This window comes from Alosa pseudoharengus, unplaced genomic scaffold (assembly GCF_046254945.1).
Source record: "Alosa pseudoharengus isolate Yale_2024_CS ecotype anadromous, Long Island Sound unplaced genomic scaffold, YU_APseudo_1.1 YU_APseudo_1.1_scf_9, whole genome shotgun sequence".
NCBI classification, from domain to species: domain Eukaryota; kingdom Metazoa; phylum Chordata; class Actinopteri; order Clupeiformes; family Clupeidae; genus Alosa; species Alosa pseudoharengus.
The window spans coordinates 41003492-41027756 of NW_027468881.1; the positions used below are offsets into that span (position 1 = coordinate 41003492).

The 24265-nt window shown below is 41.7% G+C and overlaps 2 protein-coding genes across 5 annotated transcripts in view; one reads left to right on the plus strand and one right to left on the minus strand.

Moving 5' to 3' along the window:
* Positions 1–192: 192 nt before the first annotated feature.
* LOC143115455 (PRA1 family protein 3-like) lies at positions 193–7824 on the minus strand. The gene is made up of 3 exons (XM_076277514.1): positions 7621–7824; positions 6465–6682; positions 193–2697 (listed from the first exon to the last, which is right to left on the minus strand). The coding sequence occupies exons 1-3, from the start codon at positions 7797–7799 to the stop codon at positions 2522–2524; spliced, it is 573 nt and encodes a 190-aa protein (XP_076133629.1). The 5' UTR covers positions 7800–7824; the 3' UTR covers positions 193–2521.
* A 1002-nt stretch (positions 7825–8826) lies between these two features.
* LOC143115454 (NEDD8-activating enzyme E1 catalytic subunit-like) overlaps positions 8827–24265 on the plus strand; it is a 28495-nt gene continuing 13056 nt past the window's right edge. The window contains exons 1-14 of one of the 4 annotated variants that reach the window (XM_076277513.1): positions 8828–9138; positions 9252–9322; positions 9977–10030; positions 10211–10328; positions 10940–11020; positions 11874–11956; positions 12720–12800; positions 12911–12954; positions 13075–13139; positions 13696–13851; positions 16276–16378; positions 17713–17826; positions 18665–18718; positions 19197–19233. In XM_076277513.1, coding sequence (XP_076133628.1) covers positions 10212–10328; positions 10940–11020; positions 11874–11956; positions 12720–12800; positions 12911–12954; positions 13075–13139; positions 13696–13851; positions 16276–16378; positions 17713–17826; positions 18665–18718; positions 19197–19233 — 935 coding nt within the window. In that variant the 5' untranslated portion in view covers positions 8828–9138; positions 9252–9322; positions 9977–10030; position 10211. Of the gene's footprint in view, positions 9139–9251; positions 9323–9976; positions 10031–10210; positions 10329–10939; positions 11021–11873; positions 11957–12719; positions 12801–12910; positions 12955–13074; positions 13140–13695; positions 13852–16275; positions 16379–17712; positions 17827–18664; positions 18719–19196; positions 19234–24265 lie in introns of all 4 variants that reach the window. The other 3 variants (XM_076277512.1, XM_076277511.1, XM_076277510.1) reach the window with 3 other exon arrangements.

The following is a 24265-nucleotide window of genomic DNA, read 5'->3' on the forward strand; positions in this document are numbered from 1 at the left end:
TAACCACTCGGACACAGTGGAGAACATGATCTTCCTTGGTGTGCTTGGAAGGACTGATTTATCTAAGTACTGTAGCTGGATAACAGTGATACTTTCTAACACTCTCAAGTCATATAGTCCTGGTAGTATGTAGTTTTCCAAAGAATCGGAATCATCTGAATCACAGAATTTCAACGGAACTGAAACAGGGAATGAACAGACAAAATGTTTAATTCCAAAGTGGTCATGCTCTGCAGCAGCACATGTGAACACACACACATGATGACGCAAGGTTGGCATGTGAACACACACACATGACTGGTTACCGTGCCGACTGTACGCTACACACACAGGAGTACGTGTTGCTTGTCATTCAGCACATTCCATTTGCATGCTTGAGACAGAGCTGTGAAAGAAAAGGGTAAAGGGTAATGGGGACCACAAAACCTGATTGTTACGGGGGAAAGCTATTGACACAGTCCAGTAGTAAAGCCAGCCGCCATTCCTTTTCCAGTTTTTGCATTGCTATGATATGAGAACGTCCACCTGGGACCGATTCCCTATGACCATAAAAAGAAAGTGTTAATTATTGCTTCTCATTACGCAGGAGCATAACACAACCCATAGTGCATGAATAAAGTAAATACCTAAGTAAAGTAAATAAACACATAGCTTGAGTAAAGTAAATTAAACACGATGTGCTTGAAAACCATATTAATAACAAATGCGTAAAAAAAAAGATTTGATTTGTAACAATGTTGGGGAAAAAGGGAATGTTTTTTGAGGTAGCCCTGCGATCAAGTGGAGCACAGAATGGCAGTCTGCCCTCCTGCATTCTAAAGGAGGCCTGACCACTAGGCCAGAGCATTCTAGACTGCCCTCCTGCATTCTAAAGGAGGCCTGACCACTAGGGCAGAGCATTCTAGACTGCCCTCCTGCATTCCAAAGGAGGCCTGACCACTAGGCCAGAGCATTCTAGACTGCCCTCCTGCATTCTAAAGGAGGCCTGACCACTAGGGCAGAGCATTCTAGACTGCCCTCCTGCATTCTAAAGGAGGCCTGACCACTAGGCCAGAGCATTCTAGACTGCTCACATACATTCTCACATGCAAACATGTTGGTCTCATATCCATTGAAATATAAATCAAATTACACAAATGATCTTTATAAAATAAAACTATATTTAAAGGAACCATATGTAAGATTGTGGCCAAAACTGGTACTGCAATCACTTTCAAATTACTATAGAGTGGTGTATCCCCTCCCTCTCACTCGAGGTTGCCAACCCGGATGGCGAAACACTACTGACTTTGTGATTAGTAGAGAGGTGGTGGGTGGTGCATCAGGCCAAAACACAACATGACATGACAAAACACAACATCAACATCAGTTGAGGGCTGCAACTTCACTTTTTAAATGGCAATATCCTGACCATACTACTGTTGTCAGTGATATTCATGCTTTGTGATGAATGATGGTATGTGGTGTGTATTGTGTGATTGTCCAGTGTGCCTGTGAAATATGTGTGCTGGTTGATCATATAGTATGCGTGCTGGTTATGTTGTTGATTGTGTCCCTTGTCCCTTGAATCATTGAATAAGCTACTGTAATGTGCCCTTTTAAATTGCTCCTTGGGGACAAATAAAGTGCTTTGAATTGAATTGAATAAGTATTTGAAATGAACATGATTTCTTAATGTCTAGTGACATATCAGGGCCATTTTATGATTAATTGAAATACATTTCTTACATATGGTTCCTTTAACAAAAATAATATTAACTTCCTCATAAAAGCCATGTTTCTTAATAACTTAAACCACAAATTTGTCTAATAATGTGCTATATCATTCTTTATATATTCTTGAATTTCCCCTGGGGATCAATAAAGTATCTTTATTATCTCTATCTATCTATCTATCTATCTATATCAAGCAATCATATCACAACTATAAACATGTCATAGCAAGTGAATGAACAGTCGATGAATAATCTAGACTAGGGAGAAAAACAAACTCAAACAAACTCAAACTCAAATAAACTTCAATAAAGCTCAACTCTTCAACAAGATATCTCATAGCTATAGCAACCCCAACACATCACGCTGTTTAATCCTCCAAACAAGATGGGCCAAGACAAGACAAAAACAAGCAAACACAAAGGGGATGCAATGCTACCTGCCACTTCTGAACAGACTGCACGCACATCTGGACACAGACGGAGTGATTCGTTATGACCCACAAGTTGGAACTTCTGTGTCTCTCAAACCTTTGGTGATTAAACATCTACAGAGTAACCAACTGGTCATCTACAGAGTAACCAACTGGACATCTACAGAGTAACCAACTGGACATCTATGGAGCCAAGAGGCCCAATTTTGGCTGAAGCTAAATAAGTTGATATTTACAGCTGCATCTTTTTGTTAAACACTGATTTGAGTCCGATAAAATGCACAGGAGTATGACACCACAGACGTTGGTGAGAGTGACCACAGGTTAGGGAAGCGTAGCCGTGCGGACGCGGTCGACCTCGCCATGCCGCGCCGCTCAGTCCTTCAGCTTGCTCTCGATGAAGTCCTGGATCTTGTTGATCTTCTCCTCCTGCTGGTCGAGCAGGTCCAGGATCACGCCCATGGGGGTCCTCTTCATGCCCACGCCCTCCATCTTGTTCTCCAGTCTGTTCTTCATGTTTCTCAGCCGCAATGAGGCGTGAATCAGGATCACTGGAGGAGGGAAAAATCAAAGACCTTCAGAGGAAGTCCCTGCAGGATAGTGGTGTGTGGCTCTAGAGGGGGACTGCAGCACTATCTGAACCAACTGGGATACATCAACATGTATCCCAGTACACACAGAATTCAGTGGTATGATGGGGACACATGACCACCTGGCCCACAGTGGTGTAGTGAGTCTGTGTAGTGAATCTGTGTAGTGACTCTGGGCCCACAGTGGTGTAGTGAGTGTGCCGCTGTGTGTGGTGTGTGGGAGTAGAGTAGAGTAGAGTAGAGTAGAATAGAGTAGAGTACAATAGAGTAGAATAGAGAGTAGAGTAGAGTAGAGTAGAGTAGAATAGAGATGAGTAGAGTAGAGTAGAGTAGAGATGAGTAGAGTAGAGTAGAGATGAGTAGAGTAGAGAGTAGAGAGTAGAGTAGAGTAGATTAGAGAGTACAGTAGAGTAGAGATGAGTAGAGTAGAGATGAGTAGAGTAGAGTAGAGTAGAGAGTAGAGTAGAGATGAGTAGAGTAGAGATGAGTAGAGTAGAGTAGAATAGAGATGAGTAGAGTAGAGTAGAATAGAGAGTAGAGAGGAGTAGAGTAGAGTAGAGTAGAGTAGAATAGAGATGAGTAGAGTAGAGTAGAATAGAGAGTAGAGAGGAGTAGAGTAGAGTAGAGTAGAGATGAGTAGAGTAGAGTAGAGTAGAATAGAGAGTAGAGAGGAGTAGAGTAGAGTAGAGTAGAGTAGAGATGAGTAGAGTAGAGTAGAGTAGAGTAGAATAGAGAGTAGAGAGGAGTAGAGTAGAGTAGAGATGAGTAGAGATGAGTAGAGTAGAGATGAGTAGAGATGAGTAGAATAGAGAGTAGAGAGGAGTAGAGTAGAGATGAGTAGAGTAGAGATGAGTAGAGATGAGTAGAGTAGAGTAGAATAGAGAGTAGAGAGGAGTAGAGTAGAGTAGAGTAGAGTAGAGATGAGTAGAGTAGAGTAGAGTAGAGTAGAGTAGAATAGAGAGTAGAGAGGAGTAGAGTAGAGTAGAGTAGAGTAGAGATGAGTAGAGTAGAGTAGAGTAGAGTAGAATAGAGAGTAGAGAGGAGTAGAGTAGAGTAGAGTAGAGTAGAGATGAGTAGAGTAGAGTAGAGTAGAGTAGAGTAGAGTAGAATAGAGAGTAGAGAGGAGTAGAGTAGAGTAGAGTAGAGTAGAGATGAGTAGAGTAGAGTAGAGTAGAGTAGAATAGAGAGTAGAGAGGAGTAGAGATGAGTAGAGTAGAGTAGAGATGAGTAGAGTAGAGTAGAGTAGAGTAGAGTAGAATAGAGAGTAGAGAGGAGTAGAGATGAGTAGAGTAGAGTAGAGATGAGTAGAGTAGAGTAGAGAGGAGTAGAGTAGAGTAGAGTAGAGTAGAGATGAGTAGAGTAGAGTAGAGTAGAGTAGAGATGAGTAGAGTAGAGATGAGTAGAGTAGAGTAGAGTAGAGTAGAGATGAGTAGAGTAGAGTAGAGAGGAGTAGAGATGAGTAGAGTAGAGTAGAGATGAGTAGAGTAGAGTAGAGAGGAGTTGAGTAGAGTAGAGTAGAGTAGAGTAGAGTAGAATAGAGAGTAGAGAGGAGTAGAGTAGAGTAGAGTAGAGTAGAGTAGAGATGAGTAGAGTAGAGTAGAGTAGAGTAGAGATGAGTAGAGTAGAGATGAGTAGAGTAGAGTAGAGTAGAGTAGAGATGAGTAGAGTAGAGTAGAGAGGAGTAGAGATGAGTAGAGTAGAGTAGAGATGAGTAGAGTAGAGTAGAGTAGAGTAGAGTAGAGTAGAGTAGAGTAGAGTAGAATAGAGAGTAGAGAGGAGTAGAGTAGAGTAGAGTAGAGTAGAGTAGAGATGAGTAGAGTAGAGTAGAGTAGAGTAGAGTAGAGATGAGTAGAGATGAGTAGAGTAGAGTAGAATAGAGAGTAGAGAGGAGTAGAGTAGAGTAGAGTAGAGTAGAGATGAGTAGAGTAGAGTAGAGTAGAATAGAGAGTAGAGAGGAGTAGAGTAGAGTAGAGTAGAGTAGAGTAGAGATGAGTAGAGTAGAGTAGAGTAGAATAGAGAGTAGAGATGAGTAGAGATGAGTAGAGAGGAGTAGAGTAGAGTAGAGAGGAGTAGAGTAGAGTAGAGTAGAGTAGAGTAGAGTAGAGTAGAGATGAGTAGAGTAGAGTAGAGTAGAGTAGAGATGAGTAGAGTAGAGTAGAGTAGAGTAGAATAGAGAGTAGAGAGGAGTAGAGCAGAGTAGAGTAGAATAGAGAGTAGAGAGGAGTAGAGTAGAGTAGAGTAGAGTAGAGATGAGTAGAGTAGAGTAGAATAGAGAGTAGAGAGGAGTAGAGTAGAGTAGAGTAGAGTAGAGATGAGTAGAGTAGAGTAGAGTAGAGATGAGTAGAGTAGAGTAGAGTAGAGTAGAGTAGAGTAGAGATGAGTAGAGTAGAATAGAGAGTAGAGTAGAGTAGAGTAGAGTAGAGTAGAGTAGAGATGAGTAGAGTAGAGTAGAGTAGAGTAGAATAGAGAGTAGAGAGGAGTAGAGTAGAGTAGAGTAGAGTAGAGTAGAGATGAGTAGAGTAGAATAGAGAGTAGAGATGAGTAGAGTAGAGTAGAGTAGAGTAGAGATGAGTAGAGTAGAGTAGAGTAGAGTAGAGTAGAGTAGAGATGAGTAGAGTAGAGTAGAGTAGAGTAGAGTAGAGATGAGTAGAGTAGAATAGAGAGTAGAGTAGAGTAGAGTAGAGTAGAGTAGAGTAGAGTAGAGTAGAGTAGAGATGAGTAGAGTAGAGTAGAGTAGAGTAGAGTAGAGTAGAGTAGAGATGAGTAGAGTAGAGTAGAGTAGAGTAGAGTAGAGTAGAGATGAGTAGAGTAGAGATGAGTAGAGTAGAGTAGAGTAGAGTAGAGTAGAGTAGAGTAGAGATGAGTAGAATAGAGTAGAGTAGAATAGAGTAGAGTAGAGTAGAGATGAGTAGAGTAGAGTAGAGATGAGTAGAGTAGAGATGAGTAGAGTAGAGTAGAGTAGAGTAGAGATGAGTAGAGTAGAGATGAGTAGAGTAGAGTAGAGTAGAGTAGAGATGAGTAGAGTAGAGTAGAGTAGAGTAGAGATGAGTAGAGTAGAGATGAGTAGAGTAGAGTAGAGTAGAGTAGAGTAGAGTAGAGTAGAGATGAGTAGAGTAGAGTAGAGTAGAGTAGAGTAGAGTAGAGATGAGTAGAGTAGAGTAGAGATGAGTAGAGTAGAGTAGAGTAGAGTAGAGTAGAGTAGTGGGGAGACTCTGTGGGGAGACTCTGTGGGGAGAGGGCCTGTGGGACGAGGGGACTATAAATGCTTGATGACAGCAGCTGTGCTCTATGCAGGCGGAGCACGGCAGCTCTGATCTCTCTACTGCTCGGGCTCCATGGAGACGGGTCAACACTGGACGATGACTCCGTCTGCGGGCACACTGAGTCACTGCCCAGTTATTCCATCTTTATGTGACGTCCCCACCCCGTCCAGCTCCCTCCCACCCTGTTTAACCCTTAAAGGTGTGGGGTTTTTGAACATTCTGACATAAGATTACGTGCCACAACAATTCAAGGTTCTAAAATTCTATGTTGTATTCATTGAACCCAGATATCCTTTAGAACGTTCATTTTCCAACATTCCCATCGTACACCTTTAAGGGTTAACATAAATGAGCCGCGGGTGTTGTGGCGGTCAGGTCAGGTGTGGAATGTGGGCACTCACAGCCCAGTGGAAAGTAACATATGGAGCAGGGGAAATAACTTACGGAGCAGGGGAAATAACTTACGGAGCAGGGGGAAAGTGATGCCAAAGATGAACACCAGGACTCCTCCGCACAGAGACAGCACAAAGTAGCTGACCGCCATCACAGCGATGACAAACAGCATGGGGTTCTTCTTCTTGAAGTTCTTGATCATAGCCTGGTTCTCTCCGGCCCAAACAGAGCCCATGAAGACCAATGTGACCACACCTCCCCCCAGAAACATGCCAATGGGGTTCAGGAACCTGTCACCAGAAAAGGGAAAAAAGTGTGTGAACAACAGTGCAATACACTAGAGCCTACTACAACTACAGGAAGGTAGCTTCAACAAAGTACAACGTCTAAGTACAACAACCCCACCTTGTGGCTATAATACACAACTTCAGAAAGCGATATCAACATAACGGCACCGTCCACACAGACTGATTCCTTACACAGAACTTGATGGAAACACTGACTCAAAAAAGGCACGAGTCTGAAATAAGTAGCTACACGTGCCGGTGCCGAGAGAGCAGAAAGGCCAGGCGGGTCACACCCTATCCTGCCCATGATAACTATGAGAGAGTTTGCTTTTCCTGCAAATGGAGACAATGCACAGTATGAGTCAGTTTTAGTTTTTTTCCATTTCAAAAATGAATAGCCGAGGCTAGCCTACTAGATACACGCCCTTCTTCACAATAATTCTGTATATATTTGCAATCATTGTAATACCTCGATTACAAAAATAATAAGACAGACTTGGAAACGTTTTCATAACAGACAGTGGTGGTGTGGTGTGGGGGTGGGAGGTGTATGTAGCAACTGTCAACAAACATGCAAAATAGTCTATTTGTATCCAACAACACAGACATCGGTAGGATATTGCCCATCTCGTAATCAGGGGCGATTCTACGCCCAAACCAAGCACAAAACAGCATCTCGCATGTATTTAGATAAAACAAAAACTAGGATTGATTTAGCGGTGGGGTTCGCACTGCAAATGGCGTAAATTATCCCAGTTTAGCCTGGTTGCAATATGCCATTTGCCAGCACCTCAACTTTTGTAAATAGGCAAGTCACTGAATTCGTGCTACTAATACTATATTAATACTATTATGGTAGATGAGTTATCCCATGTAAAATAAAACTCGTCCCTGTAGCAACGTAGCTCTGGCCTTGCTACTTCCTGGCAGATGACACTTACCCCACTATAAGAGCAACCACAATGGCCACCACCAGATAATTTGTTTGGTAGTATAACAAGTTGCTGATGATCCTGTTATTCCATTTGGCCAAATCTCCAAAGTCTGGTTTGGCAAATCGGTCTGTTCCAGGGAAAAAATCATCCCATGGTCTAAACGGTGCAACCTCCATCCCTGCCATCGCTGCTGCTGGGCGAATGTCAGATCAGATGGCGCAGCAACGTCACACTTTAAGATGCACCAGAGCCCGTCTACGGAGAGCCTTGCCACTCCGTATTAAGTCCCATTGTACCGAATTTTGGATGCAGTTCCACCAGAGTTCCACTGGGGGCGATCGCCATGAGTACAGAATGAATGGGAGTCAATGGAGCTAGACGGCTAAATTTGTCTCTTTCATCTGATTGTCGTTGACAAATCTCAGATTTGATTGTAGTTTGTATAGCTTCAACATGGGTTATAGGTCAAAAGTTGAATGAACGAGTACTTATGTCCTTTTGATTTCTTACAGGTTGGGTCGTTGTTGCACATAACACGCTAGCATTGTGCTAATGAATGATGTCATTGACACATTTGAAAGGCTTTTTAGAACAATTAAGTGACTTTAAAAAAATATAATACTCAACCAAGTGTATTTTCTTTGCCTCCCCTTTCGAATACAATACTCAAATTACTTGAAAAAAAATTATATCCAGAGAAAAGTGGATTTTGAGGGGTACAGCTCCATAGACCTCCATTCATTCTGCACTCGTGGACGAGCGCCCTCATGTGGAACCACAGAAGGAACTGCAACCAGTTCAGAAACCGGAAGTTTTCCGAGAGTGGCAATTCTCCCCTTATTAGACATTCTCTGGATGCACTCTCGCGCGAGCGCATGGCCACCTGTCAACTTGATTCTGTGAGTTTGCAGTCTTTTATCATCCGGTGTCGACATCCCAACATTTTACATGACTCCTCAAGTCAAAATAATGTCCAGCTGATTTGCAGTAGCTATGTGACTTTGCCTTGAATGTTGCTCAGCCCGTGTTATAGTGTTGTCTTACTTTAATATGTTCTTCATTAAATATGGGATTCATTTGGTTATATTATATTACATCACATTATATTATATAGAAAATACGACACTTTCATGCAGCCATAATTCTATGTAGGCTTGGCCTACTCCACAGGAGGCGGTGCTGAGCACATAAACAAACTCCGCTGCCCTTACTTTCGCCCTGAATATGCATAAATGGGGGTAATTTCTCTAATCTGTCATATTACAGGCCTGTGACCTAAAACAGCATGGAAAGTGTCTATTTCCAACCACAAACGGGATCGTTCTCAAGAGCGTCTTTACATGGAGTAGGAGGTTATGGTTTTGTTGATAGGCTAACCAGAGGCATTATACTGAGTCCAGTTCAGTTGTATCTGCATTTTACACCAGTAACCAAACGAAGGACTCGTTTTGCAGCTGATCTGGACGCAGTGAGGCATTCTGGGAAGGCATGGAACTGTGAAAGTATGGCGGATGGGGAAGAGCCGTGAGTACCGTTGAATGAGTTTAGTACATTAAATCGCAAATTTGAATTGCTGTTCAACTATTACATTATGGAATACCATCCTGGCTTAAACTGTTTTTAACGTTTCTCTTTAGGGAGAAGAAAAGAAGGCGAATAGAGGAGCAGACTGAGAAGTTAGTGATGAAATGCTAAAAGCTGGCTTCAGGTTTGAGGAATAAGTTACACAGCGCAGGGAGTGTGGTGAAAATTCACTCATCAGTGTAAATGGCCTTTTCAGATGAACACTCTGTGGCAGCCAAATCAGACAGTACAGTTTGTTCGTGGCAGCTTATGAGTTTGCCGATACGAGAATACTTCACCTTTTAATGATAGCTTTCTGACTGACGTAGGGCACATAATCAGGGCTAGCTAGTTCGAGTGCGAGCTAGCTTGTAGAGAAACCCCATTGGTACTTGTGGGTATACTCTGCATTAAAATTAAAGTTTAAATAATAAAATCTACCTATGTCTTGCCTACATTTGCCGGATACAATAAAAGTCTTGCCTCGTCTGGCACCCTGAACCCTTAATGTATCTGCCCCTGTCTGAGAACACATGACAAGCTTGTTTAGTTGGGCTGTACACCTCCAGTACCGTACACTGCAGGCCCATACTGTTCGTGGGGCTGTCACTACCATACATTCTGATGGGCAACGGAATTTGTTTGGTATATTTCACGAGCAACACTTATTTACTTGCAATAATAATTAGAGCAATGATCACTGCCCTTATGACTCTAGATGTTTATTGATAAATCAAGTAGAAATCGACTTTGAATCCTGGACACACTTGGCTAAAGATTCTTTCTCTTAAATGTTTAGACAAACTACATAAAGTAGTAGCTCGATCAAGTGCATCAAGTTTTCTGGTGAAAGGTAATTGAATTAAATTGAATTTCCCCTTGGGGATCAATAAAGTATCTATCTATCTATCTATCTATCTATCTATCTTTAAGGTTTAAAATCGTAACTTATTTTTGATACGTTACAGGTTTAATTAGGCTAGAGGACATTCGTTGTTCAACAGATGGACTAATGTGTTTGTGTTCTGGACAGAATGGCCGTAGATGAAGGGAACGCAGGCTGTGACTGGGAAGGACGCTGGACCCATGTGAAGAAGTTCCTGGAGAGACCTGGTCCCTTTACCCACCCGGACTTTGAACCCAGCACTGAGGTATGAACCCGGTACTGAGTTAGACTGTAGAGTTATGCATGCTGTGCACCTAATTAGCCCAGTACTGAGTTATGCATGCTGTGCACCTAATTAGCCCAGTCCTGAGTTATGCATGCTGTACACCTAATGAACCCAGTACTGAGTTATGCATGCTGTGCACCTAATTAGCCCAGTACTGAGTTATGCATGCTGTACACCTAATTAGCCCAGTACTGAGTTATGCATGCTGTACACCTACTGAACCCAGTCCTGAGTTATGCATGCTGTACACCTACTGAACCCACTACTGAGTTACACTGTGCACCTATTTGGAATACCAGCTAAACATGTTGTATCCATTAATCCACTCTATTGTATGTGTTTAATGTGTTTAATCCACTCTATTGTATGTGTTTGATGTGTTTAATCCACTCTATTGTATGTGTTTAATGTGTTTAATCCACTCTATTGTATGTGTTTGATATGTTTAATCCACTCTATTGTATGTCTATTGTATGTGTTTGTGTTTAATTCACTCTATTGTATGTGTTTAATGTGTTTAATCCACTCTATTGTATGTGTTTGATGTGTTTAATCCACTCTATTGTATGTGTTTAATGTGTTTAATCTAGACTCTTCCGTTTCTGCTGGAGACATGCAAGATTCTGGTGATTGGAGCAGGAGGACTTGGCTGTGAGCTTCTCAAAGATCTGGTAAAGATCTGATCTGATTCTAATAGCATTACCATAATAATGAGAACAAACTAACTTTTAAAAAATACATTTAACGTAATGTTCCATTTTTAATATCTCAGACCTGTGTACATTTTCATGACCAACTATTTTTTGCTGTCATATAATAATCATAGACTCACACAAACCATGCACCAAACCCACAGAAGTATCAGGAACTACTGCTTTTAAAGTGTAAATCCAGAGTAAAAACAACCGAGGGTCTATTTACATAGGGTAGTTAACAACTTCACACTTTTGATTGAGAGCAAAATTACGTTAATTGGTAGCGTTTTGAGCAAGACCGTTTATTTGCATTATCACTGAATGGGCTTACAGTGATGCAAGATGCCATGTCCCTATTTTATACCACAAAAAATGCTCAAAATATAATTTAATTTCTGTGGTAGTGTGGTGAGGGTTTCTACAGACAAGCTGAAGTATTGTAAACTTTGAAAGTGTACAGAGAGGTTATAACAAGACCTGCGTCTGTAGGAAGAACGTTCCCTGGCCTCCTGGTCTGGTGTCGTCACATCAGCGGGCGTGGTGTTCTGAGGAGTGATCTTGTTTTGGAAAACTAGAAGCTATTATTTATTTTTGTGAACTAAACTGTTTTTTTTTTTTCACCTCTTCTGGGAAAAATCCCTTTTTTTTCCTGATTTGTGCATAGTATTTTTTATTGTTTGTGCAAAATATCCTCTATCTAAAATATATCCTTTAAATATTCTCTATCTAAATCCTTTAAATATCCTCTATCTAAAATATATCCTTTATTTAAAATATCTTTTATTTTAAATATCATCTAAATAATGCGCCGACATTGTTTTGACTGTAGGCCCTCTCTGGATTTCGTAATATCCATGTAGTGGACATGGACACAATTGATGTCTCCAATCTCAACAGACAGTTCCTCTTCAGGTGAGACTATTTTCATAGATTTGCAAAGTATGTTAGTCAGTCATGACTTCCTGTTGTTGCATCCAAGTGCAAAACTGAATCGCAGTATCGCATGTAGGATGCATAGGTGCATTATCGCATGGAGGATGCTATAGGATGCATACATGTAGGTGCATTATTGCAAAACTGAAGCGCAGTATGGTATGGAGGATGCATAGGTGCATTATCGCATGGAGGATGGCATAGGATGCATAGGTGCATTATCGCATGGAGGATGCCATAGGATGCATAGGTGCATTATCGCATGGAGGATGCCATAGGATGTGTAGGTGCATTATTGAAACAGTATATAGAAGTCTGCACACTGTAGCCCCCTTTTCAATGCAATTGTGATGAGATTCCCAAAACGGTGATGTTTCGAGCTTTACATTCTTCTTCAGACGGCTCTAACGTTGCTTCAGACATAACACTCTTCTTCAGATGGCTCTAACGTTGCTTCAGACGGCTCTAACGTTGCTTCAGACATAACATTCTTCTTCAGACGGCTCTAATGTTGCTTCAGACATAACACTCTTCTTCAGACTGCTGTACCGTTGCTTCAGACGGCTCTAACGTTGCTTCAGACGGCTCTAACGTTGCATCAGACATAACACTCTTCTTCAGACGGCTCTAACGTTGCTTCAGACGGCTCTAACGTTGCTTGCAATGTGCACACTTCTTTTGATTCATTTTTTGATTGAAGTGTATTATTGCTAATAACAGCCACTGCTTTGTGTTCCGAAAGGCCCAAGGATGTGGGCCGGCCCAAGGCAGAGGTGGCGGCCGACTTCATCAACAGCCGGGTCCCTGGATGTGACGTGGTCCCGTATCCTTGGCTTTGAATTAGCACTTGCAGTGCTGTCAGGAATAACGTGTGCAGCTGTGTTTGTTTGGCTGATATCCTGTCCTGTATAGTCGTTGACTTAACATATTTAGGCACTTTCAGAAAATCCAGGACTTCGATGAATCTTTTTACAGACGTAAGTTGCAGCTTGCTGCTTTTGCGTGCCATTCGTTTTGCTTCCGTACTCAGAGCTTACTGGAGACTTTCCCCAGTTTATCAAGTACTAATCTGCCATATGGTTTCATCTGTTCTGCAGAATTCCACATCATCGTCTGCGGGTTGGATTCCATAATTGCCAGAAGGTGGATGAATGGCATGCTGGTACGTGGAAACGTAGGGTTATTACATCTAAAGTGTACTCCTCTAAATGTCTAAAGTCTGCTCTATATGTCTAAATTGTGCTTACTCCTCTAAATGTCTAAAGTCTACTCTATATGTCTAAAGCGTGCTTACTCCTCTATATGTCTAAAGTCTGCTCTATATGTCTAAAGTGTGCTTACTCCTCTATATGTCTAAATGTCTACTTCACAAGGTGATGATACATGGGGGGACATGGGGGGGGTAATGTTGCTGGGCAACCACATAACCAGTTCCATTTATTCTGATTGGATGATCATGATGATTTGCCTACTGATGATTAAAGTTCTCCAGAAAAGAAAAATGAGGAACACTGCCCAGCAACATTGCAATCAAAAAGTTGTCCCTTTAAGCACTCAGTTCCAAATGGGGTTGTGATTGGTGGATGTGATGCATCTCTGATGTTCTCTTCACCCAGCTGGGTTGTGATTGGTGGATGTGATGCATCTCTGATGTTCTCTTCACCCAGCTGGGTTGTGATTGGTGGATGTGATGCATCTCTGATGTTCTCTTCACCCAGCTGTCGCTCTTGACGTATGAGGATGGGGTGTTGGACCCCAGCTCGATCGTCCCGCTCATCGATGGAGGGACGGAGGGCTTTAAGGGCAGCGCCCGGGTCATCCTCCCTGGCATGAACGCCTGCATCGACTGCACCCTGGAGCTTTACCCCCCCCAGGTGAGTTTGCGTTATGTCTGCACCCTGGAGCTTTACCCCCTTCAGGTGAGCTTGCGTTATGTCTGCACCCTGGAGCTTTACCCCCCTCAGGTGAGCTTGCGTTATGTCTGCACCCTGGAGCTTTACCCCCCTCAGGTGAGCTTGCGTTATGTCTGCACCATTTGGGGAAAATATCCTATTTTTATGACCGATATTGTGATTTTATTAGTGATGTAGATATAGTCAAGCTTTAGTTCAATATTGCAAATTTCACTTTTAAGTTGGGCCACTTCTGATTGGTGAGCATGCCTAGTGCATGAGAAGCACAGCTTTACTCTCTGTTAGACACTGAGGATAGATGACTTGAATATAAAAATAAAAGAGATATGACCAGATTAACCACTGGAACAGAGATATGACCAGATTAACCCTGGAACAGAGATATGGTCAGATTAACCACTGGAACAGACATATGGTCAGATTAACCACTGGAACAGAGATATGGTCAGATTAACCACTGGAACAGAGATATGACCAGATTAGGGTTGCAAAGGGGCGGAAAATTTCTGGTAAATTTCCGGAAACTTACCGGAAACTTTCCATGGAAAGTTAAGGTGGGGAATTTTGGAAATATTCAAAATTGGAAACTTTCATGGAATTAAAGGAAATTATGGGAATTAATGGGAATTTACGGGAACAGTAGGAATTACCAAAAACTCCCAGTTAATTCCCGTAAATTCCCATTAATTCCCATAATTTCCTTTAATTCCATGAAAGTTTCCAAATTGGAATATTTCCAAAATTCCCCAGCTTAACTTTCCATGGAAAGTTTCCGGTAAGTTTCCAGAAATTTATATATAAATTTTGTTTCGTAATAAGCAATATGATTTGTTTGTTCGTATTTTCGTTTAGCTTAGCATACAAAGATAGCTAACATGCTAGCGGGAATCTGCCTATGGTTTACTAGCGTGCTAAGCTAGCAACACTGAAACCACTGAACTGCCCAAGATACACCACGCCACTCAACAACAAAATCCAATTGGTTGGAACATTGACTGACAATCAGTTTGTTCAGTTAGAATCCCAGAAAATGGTAAAACAAATAATGACACAACATACCACCCCAACCCAACCTTATAGATTATGTAAATTATATATAAATTGTCAAGCTTAATCAGACAGATTAATCGTCCCATTACAGTTTATGCAAAATGACGTACACCCATTTGAATGAGGACAAAAGTGACGACAAGCCCATAATTGGGCAACTCTGTTTCCAAACTTCCCCCAGTTTCACACCAGTTATTCCCACATGAGATGACATTTTCACTGGAAATTTATTTTGCCCATGCACATGAATGCATCATAGGTTTCCTTTATGTCTAGTAGCCTATGCTGATTGCTGTGTGCATGGGATTGACGCCTGTGCAGGGTAGAATTTTGCAACCCTAGACCAGATTAACTACTGGAACAGAGATATGACCAGATTAACCACTGGAACAGAGATATGACCAGATTAACCATTGGAACAGAATTGCGAGCTGCACAATTGATTGCAACCTTTGCAATTAGCTAATTGCATTAGTTAAAATTTCGAATTTTTTTATTAATTGTGCAGCCCTAGTTTTGCAAAGTGATCTCTGAGCCAGGTGCTCTGTGGGCCACCTCCACAACAGTGATGAAATTCCCAAACTTCTTTTTCACCTGATGATCTGATGAGCACTGATATCTGCCCATTAGCGTTTCATGCTGGATAAAATCTCATGAACACATGTCTCATGTCACATTCATATTCAGTGTTGACGCTGTTCCGTTCAGAATTGTTTTAATCTTGGTGCTATCTAGAACAAGCCCGCATTCCCACCAGTTTTGAAGGAACCAAGTTGCTACAGACTTTATTAGCTGCGTAATGCTACATAACGCCAGTCGTGAAATGCTAGTTTTGTGTAGTAATGGTAACAGTTGATAGGTAGAGAAAACTTGTGCTTTTAGTCTGCTTCTCTGAATGATAGAATGTCATGCCCACTCTGGTTTGCAGGAAAAACGATTTTCTGACTCCAGTTCTGAGCCAAAGAGCCACGTTCTGAACTGGTTTTTATTTGGTAGTTCAAAATGTTGATTCTTGAAGCGGTTTTGTTCAGAATTCTTTGAATCTAGTGAACCAGCCCGCATTTCCACCAGTTCTGAACGGAACCTGCAATGCATCAACAGAGGGTGTAGTGTCCTTAACTAATTTGTCGAAAGAAACCCATTTCGGTTCACAGGAAAAAACTATTATTTTTGGGTGCGAGCTCTGAACCGATTTATCTTTGGAAATATTCCGAACGGTTCAGCATCTGGAGGGTGACCCAGAACAGAACTGTTTCTCTGTATCTGAGCATTGCTGTGGATGGTACTGATTGTTTGTTTGTTAATTAATAGAGTTCTTACTCTCTTGATTGACAGATTCATTTCCCCATGTGCACCATTGCGTCCATGCCGCGATTACCTGAGCACTGCGTAGAGTACGCCCGCATGCTGCAGTGGCCCCGTGAAAGGCCCTTTGGAGGTAATGCTGCCCCCGACACATTCCCACAATCATACCTGCTGCTGGTTAAGGGATGAGACCGCTAACAAGGGCCTCTGTGTTAGAAATCTATTTGTTTGTTTGTTTGTTTGTGTGGCTCTACAGTGCGCCCATTTCACTCGCACATGCGAGTAAAAATGATGCCGTGCGAGTGCAAAAAAATATTTAGGCGCACTGGTGCGAATTACTTCTAACCATGTCAATGTTTGTCTACAAAATACACCGCAACTTCGAGAAACATTACTGGTGCAAACCATAGAATCACGTCGCGAATGCAGCATAAAAACTACACCTCCCATCAACGTTAGCAGTTTCGCGTTCCAATCAAATCCAAGAGCGCGCAGAAAAATCGGAAAGTTAGACTAGCTAGCCAAGATGCAAAGATTGAAGAAATGAGTTCTTCTATCCACCGAATTAATTGGATATAGGAGGAACAGGATGAGATTCTGAGAATGCAGTGAGAGAAGGAAAGGTAACCTAACATGCCTTTTAGCCCAGTTGACGTATTGGCTGCAATATGCAAAATATAGCTGTAGCGAACCGGCACAAAAGTAGCCTCCCGTAATACTCCCATTTTATTCAAAGGTAGAACGCTACTGACAACTCCAGGCTTCCACGCATGTATGTTTTTACACCGAATACAAGCTGAAGTGCAAAACGACAGTAGGCCTAACGTTTGCCTACTGCCCCCATCAATGCAGATATTTCAAATAAAAACTAAAAGTATAAAACATATATCCTTGATTAGCCTATGTTGGGTTTTGTGGAAGAGAAAATGGACTGTTTTAGTAGTAGTAGTCTATTAGGCAGTATGCAGTCAGATAGGTCACCATGGGCATATTTGGATTAGCTATAGATGGATTCACAAATAAATAAATTAGCCTACATTTGGCAGGATACTGGATATACAGGCTAAATTCAAATATGGCAATGTATTATATTATTTTACATTAACAAAATGTAAGAAAACAGAACAGACTGAAAAAAAAGTAGGCACTGGTCTTTAAAATCCTGTTTCCTGTAGCCTAAATGTTGTCAGTCATTCTTAATATTCGCAATTGGTGCACTGGCATGTTTAACTGTTAGCTGCAGTATAATGTTAGATTATGTGTAAGTTAAGTACAGAACTGACTGTGCTCCCAAATTTTTGTCTGTGCTCCTAAATTTTTTAACTTGGGCGCACAAGTGCTCCTGAAAAAAAATGTTAGTGTAGAGCCCTGATCAGTTTATTGATCTTCCCTGTCTGTCCTACATTCTCATAAGCCTCACAGCTCTGATGTTTGCTGGACGTTGCTGTTTTGTCCTCCCTCCTCCAGATGGCGTAGTGTTGGACGGTGATAACCCAGAACACATCCAGTGGGTGTTCCAGAAGGCCCAGGAGAGGGCAGCGGAGTTCAGCATTACTGGAGTTACTTATCGCCTCACACAGGGTGGGCACTTAATCTCTCTCACACACACACACACACATACACACACACACACACACACACACACACACACACACACACACACCTACACACACACACACACACACACACACACACACACACACACACACACACACACACACACACACACACACAGGGTGGACGCTTACTCTCACACACACACACACACACACACACACACACACACACACACAGGGTGGGTGGCCTACTCTCTCTCACTCACTCACACACACACACACACACACACACACACACACACACACACACACTCTCATACTCATACTCATACTCACTCACATTTCTGTGATTATAGCTTAATTGTAGGCCAATACAATAATTTGATATACTTTTCCTGTCAGGTATTTATAAAGTCTTCCAAAAAATGTTCTAGGGTGATTTTGGGTGCTTCTTTCATATTTTGAGTTAGTGTGACTGTTATAAAAAGAAATGGCTGACCTTTAATGCAATATCTACATTGCCCATTGTCAGCAACCATTCATCCAATGTTCCAAAGGCACATTCTGTTTACTAATCTGATATCATTTCAAAAGGCTAACTGAGAAAACTTTGGAGATCCCTTTTGCAATTATGGAAGCACATAATGTAATCTGAAAACTGCTGCCCTGATTAAAAAAACAATGCAAATGATCTCAGCTGGTATTCTGTCTGTCATGGAGTGGAATGGAAATGTTTAAGTGTCTCCAAACTTTTCCCCCCTAAACCATTAATTTCCTTCACACGACATTAAGAGTAGCTGCAATGGTCAAATGCAATTTCCTATTCTTCTGGGCGAAACGTAAAGCCCGGTTTCTTGTTTTAGGTGTTGTCAAGAGGATTATCCCTGCTGTTGCGTCCACAAATGCAGTAATAGCAGGTAAGCACAAGAGTGTTATGTCAGGCGTGTGTGGTTGGGCTGTGTGAATGCTCAGCTCCGTGTGTGGTTGGAGTGTGTGAATGCCCTGCGTGTGTGTGTGTGGTTGGAGTTTGTGAATGCCCTGCGTGTGTGTGTGTGTGGTTGGAGAGTGTGAATGCTCAGCTCCGTGTGTGGTTGGAGTTTGTGAATGCCCTGCGTGTGTGTGTGTGGTTGGAGTGTGTGAATGGCCTGCTCCGTGTGTGGTTGGAGTGTGTGAATGCCCTGCGTGTGTGTGTGTGTGTGGTTGGAGTGTGTGAATGCCCTGCTCCGTGTGTGGTTGGAGTGTGTGAATGCCCTGCGTGTGTGTGTGTGTGGTTGGAGTGTGTGAATGCCCTGTGTGTGTGGTTGGAGTATGTGAATGCTCAGGGGTTAATTTCACTTGCAGATGTGGTGTATGGAGAAATGCAAAACTAACACTGAGGTGTGATGTGTGTTCCAGCTGCATGTGCATCAGAAGTCTTTAAAATCGCCACAAGGTCAGTACTGTACCATTGACATGGCATTATTGTTATCATTGTTATTGTTATTATTATAATGACCGCCGCGCAGCGAAGCGGTGGTCATATAGGTTTAGTCAGATTTTTTTCTTTTTTTTTTTCTTTTTTTTTTTCGCATGCCCAAATTTCCGTCAATGAGTCCCGGGACACTGAAAGACCGGGGTACACGAAACTTGGTGGGCATGTAACCCCACATGGATAGCATGGAACCATCGTTTTTCGTAGCCCCCCCGCTGGACTGGACCCCCCGAAAGGAGGGTAGGGCAGACACAGTTTTCTGTGAATATCTCGAGAACCGTAAGGTTTAGGAGGACCATTTTTTTTTTGTATGTTGATCTCAAGGGGCCATGTCAACCCATTCCATAACCACTCATTTCATGTATAGCGCCACCTAGTTAAACACAAAAAAGTAAAAATGAGGTGTTGTAATTGAAGGTATCTGTGACCTAACATAGTCAAAACTGCACGGAATTGGAAGTGTATGATCATTATGACACCCTCTGTATGCACGCCAAATTTTGTGGAATTCCGTTCATGGGGGGCCACACAATAAATTATACACCAACTGGCCTGTAGGTGGCCGGAGACAGTTTTCTGTGAATATCTCGAGAACCGTAGGGCCTAGGAGGTCCACCTTTTTTATGCATGTTGGTCTTAACGGGGCATGTCAACCCATCCCATTACCACTTATTTCATGTATAGCGCCACCTAGTTAAAAATTAAAAAGCAAAATATTAGGTGTTTTCATCACAATATCTCTGGCTGACAAGGTCAAAACTGCACGAAATTAAAAGTGTAGGATCATTATGACACCCTCCGAATGCATGCCAAGTTTTGTGTACTTTCGTTCATGGGGGGCCTTACAATAAAATAATTTATGTGTACATTTAGTGACGTACACCAACAATGATTCCCGGGACACTGAAAGACCGGGGTACACAAAACTTGGTGGGCATGTAACCCCACATGGATAGCATGGAACCGTCGTTTTTCGTTTTGATCTGTAGCCCCCCCGCTGGACTGGACCCCCGAAAGGAGGGTAGGGCAGACACAGTTCTCTGTGAATATCTTGAGAACTGTAGGGACTAGGATGACCATTTTTTTCCGTATGTTTGCCTCCAGGGGTCATGTTAACCCATTTCATGTACACACATGTGCACAAACAGATACACACACACACACATACATTCACAGTAATCATACGTATGACACATACTCACACAGTAGACATATGTACGCTTGCACAGGCACATACGCACGCACACGCACACACACACACACACACACACACACACAACATAAACATGAACATGCACACATGCACACAATTCAAGAATTTCTCAGAATTATGAACAGGCAAGATGGAGGTGGGGTTGTATAAAATGAATTTTACATGTGAAATCTATGAACTAATCATGTTTTGGTACTTGTTGTCTAGCAGATATCAGTGAGAATTGAGTACGTGTGGATAATGCAATTTAGTGAGACAGTTAGAATCATAGGCCTTTCAGCGTGATTTATTTTTGTGGGAAAAATGTGCTGGACTGGGCGGCGGTCATATTTTGTACCGCTCTGCGGTACATCTAGTTATTACTAGTGCAGTGCCCGTTCAAACATGCCATTCCTGAAGAAAACCCGTAGCCCAATTACATGCCCACAGCAGGGCCTAAATTTCACTGCGGGATTGCGGGTATTGCGCAACTCTAGCCATCATAATGCGAGAAATTCCCGCATACACTTTTACAGCCTGTCTGATGACGTTAATCTAATCATGAAGTGGCGTGAATGCGGTGCTATTGACCGGACGGATCAACTACCGAGTTGAATTGAACATAGCCTCATGCAGACACACACACACAGAGAGAGAGAGAGAGAGAGAACCACTTTGCGCTTACGCAAATAGGCTACGCAACCATGGCAAACTTTTACATCTGGAGAGAGCTCCTTGGTAACTATCCTGCTAGCTCAGGTGACGTCAGCCAGTAATGCTCACCAAAACGCACTATGCGCAACTTTTATTCACTAGCCTAAAACCGTCCGGCAGAAGGCTAATTACTCTCACGTTTTTCTTAAAGTGACAGGCACTCAATTACACCTACACATCACCAATGTGCACTCAATTAGACCTATACACCACATTAAAGATATGCCTAAGTGTAATAGTTTAAAAATCAATATGAAGCATACTAAATATGTTTAGCTACTAGTAATTACTATACATTATTAACTAAATACATTCTATATGAATTAAAAAATATATGAAATAGAAACATCACATAAGCCATCATTTTCAGTGTGTGTTTGTGTGTGTGGAGAGAGTCAAGCAGAATCTAGGATGGCCACTGTTGTGAATGATCCCACTTCAGTATATTCATTACATTACATTACATTACATTTAGCAGACACTTCTTGACCAAAGTGACTTACATATGTCAGCTATATTACAAGGGATCACATTGTCCCCGGAGCAACTTGGGGTTAAGTGCCTTGCTCAAGGGCACAACGGTGGAAGCCGGGAATTGAACCGACAACTTTCAGGCTACTGCACGCCAGCCCAGCTCCTTAACCACTACACTACCACCGCCTCATATTCAATATTACTGATGACGTCAAGGTGGTTGGGGCCCCCAAATCAAATACATTTTTAAGAAAGTATCGAAGAAGTATCGCAATTCTTGCCTTGGTATCATGTATATCGATCCTTCTGGCTTATGAAAACAGACGAAGTGACTGCAAAATAATAACATCATGTACACAAACCAACGCTGCACACCCATTACTCTCGTTTGAATTACTCACGGACCCGTGATAGATATGCCACAGAGCTATCATTTGATACCAAGTACATCCTTCTGGGTTATAAAACAGACGAAGTGACAGCAAAATAATTTCACTTCTTCTTCTTTTTCTTTCTTCTTCTGTCAACTTCATATAGCTGGACTTGCCCCACGTTTCTGTCTGTTTTTGTGGCAAAGCATGTTTATAATCCAATGCTATCATGTGTTTCTCTATGGCAAAGTATGTTCATAATCTGGTTTTGAGATCCTAGCAAATTCCTGAATGGCATCCAATTCAAGGCTCACATTGCATCCTAATTTGTTCAACATAGAAACACCTTTGTTGCCTTTACTTTGTTCATGGCAATGCAGTAAAAAGTTGAGAATCATTATGAGTGCAGACACCATAGGCGCATGCAGGCTAACACGCAAACTCGGGTCAAGTCAGGTCAGATCAGTTCGTGTCACAGATATGGAGCGCAGAAAGGTCACTAAATAAATCACTAAATAAAGGTCACTAAATAAATCACTAAATAAAAAATGCCATTTATTTCCGTAAATCACACACCACATATTTCTGTAAATTGCTCAGCCCCAGAGTATCCCTCCAACATGGCAATTATATTGCCCAATTCAGGATAGTCTGCTCTACACACGCATGAAATGCATGTAGAGCAGGGGTGTCCAAACTACGGCCCGCGGGCCAACTGCGGCCCGCCACGCATTTTAATCCGGCCCGCCGAGCATTTATTAGTTTATCATAGATCCGGCCCGCCGAGCATTTATTAGTTTATCATAGATCCAGCCCGCCACACACTTTAATCAAGCCTGCCGTGCATTTAATTAATTAGGTTATCATAGGCCCCTCGCTATTTTTTTCCAGCACAGGGCCTAGACAACGTTGTGATTAACTTTAGGCTACTACAAACGGCTTTACACTCTTCTTAGAGAGCGTTTACCATGTCAATGTCAAAACAGCTTGTTACATTGAGATGCATAGTATCTCCATTGCAGCAGATCTAACTACGTTATGCTACTCCATTTAATTGGGAACGCATTTGAGCGTGCACAAGAGGGAGAGAATGCGACAGCTTCCAGCTGGCTTGTTATTGTTGATAATTGATATCTCCTTTTTATAAGAAACTTTTAAAAGGAAATCGCGATGGCAACAGTTGTTCCCACTACTAACCATTTATAAACTGTGAGCCATAGGCACAGCACTAGCCATTGGCTAGTGGAGTTGGCAAAAGAGTCTTAAAGTGACAGTGCACCATTTATAAATGAATTAAACAACATCAAATGAACAGTATTTCTTAAGAAATTAATTTTCTACAACAAAATTACTTTGTCATTTAAATTATACAAAACATTATACACATTATTTTTTTGTTGTTTGGCCCGCGGCCAATTTTCAAAACCCAATGTGGCCCTTGAGTAAAAAAGTTTGGACACCCCTGATGTAAAGCTATGACCTTGCTGTGGTGAGATATAAATATAAGAATTTCTATAATAAGCTTTTTATATTTTAATTCTTTCAAAATAAAATCAATGCTAGTACTAATACATGAAATTAATGTGAAAATGCCCTAAAAACAGCTTAGGGTTCTAAGGGTTAAAATAGGATGATACTGTAGGGAAACATCATTCCAGCTAAGCATTCAATAATGAATACTGAATATTATAATATATTAGCCTATAATTAATGTGGCCTCTAACACATGTGTAATAAATTTAGGCATGGCTGCATGTGACATTTCTACAGATCAGAATGACATAAGCCTAACAACTGTTTTGAGTTAAGGCTAAATGTGTATTAAGCGTACTGAATAACTTCCTAATACTGAAGACAAACCATTTTGTGGAATGATGCATCATTGTTTGAAATTTGCAACGATGTGACTCAAAAACAGTCTTTAGCATAAGTGACGTCGCTCAGTCTGCCACTTGTTGTTGTCTAGCTATGTGGCATTAGCCTATCGCTCGTTTCAATTTGGGACCTTGCAGTCGGAATTGTCGTTTGTTTAGTCAAAGTCTCAAGTCCAAAGTAGCCTGGGCTATTCGAAGCGTCAGTTTATTGGACATACTTTTATTTTGAGTGGTCACTACATACCCGTGTTTGTTGGCGTGTTGTTGCAAAATCCGCGTAATCATTTTATGCAAGCAAACTGCATACAGGGAGTCTTTATTGTTGAGGTCAGACATGATAATCATCTTGCATCTTAACCCACAAGCGG

Bases quoted from the DNA above. Each gene is read 5' to 3' on its own strand.
- LOC143115455 (XM_076277514.1), bottom strand. From the start codon at position 7,799: ATGGCAGGGATGGAGGTTGCACCGTTTAGACCATGGGATGATTTTTTC. The intron at 6,683-7,620 runs GTAAGTGTCATC...TTCTGGTGACAG, and splicing joins GTGGTTGCTCTTATAGTGGG to GTTCCTGAACCCCATTGGCA. The intron at 2,698-6,464 runs GTAAGTTATTTC...TCCCTCCTCCAG, and splicing joins CATCACTTTCCCCCTGCTCC to TGATCCTGATTCACGCCTCA.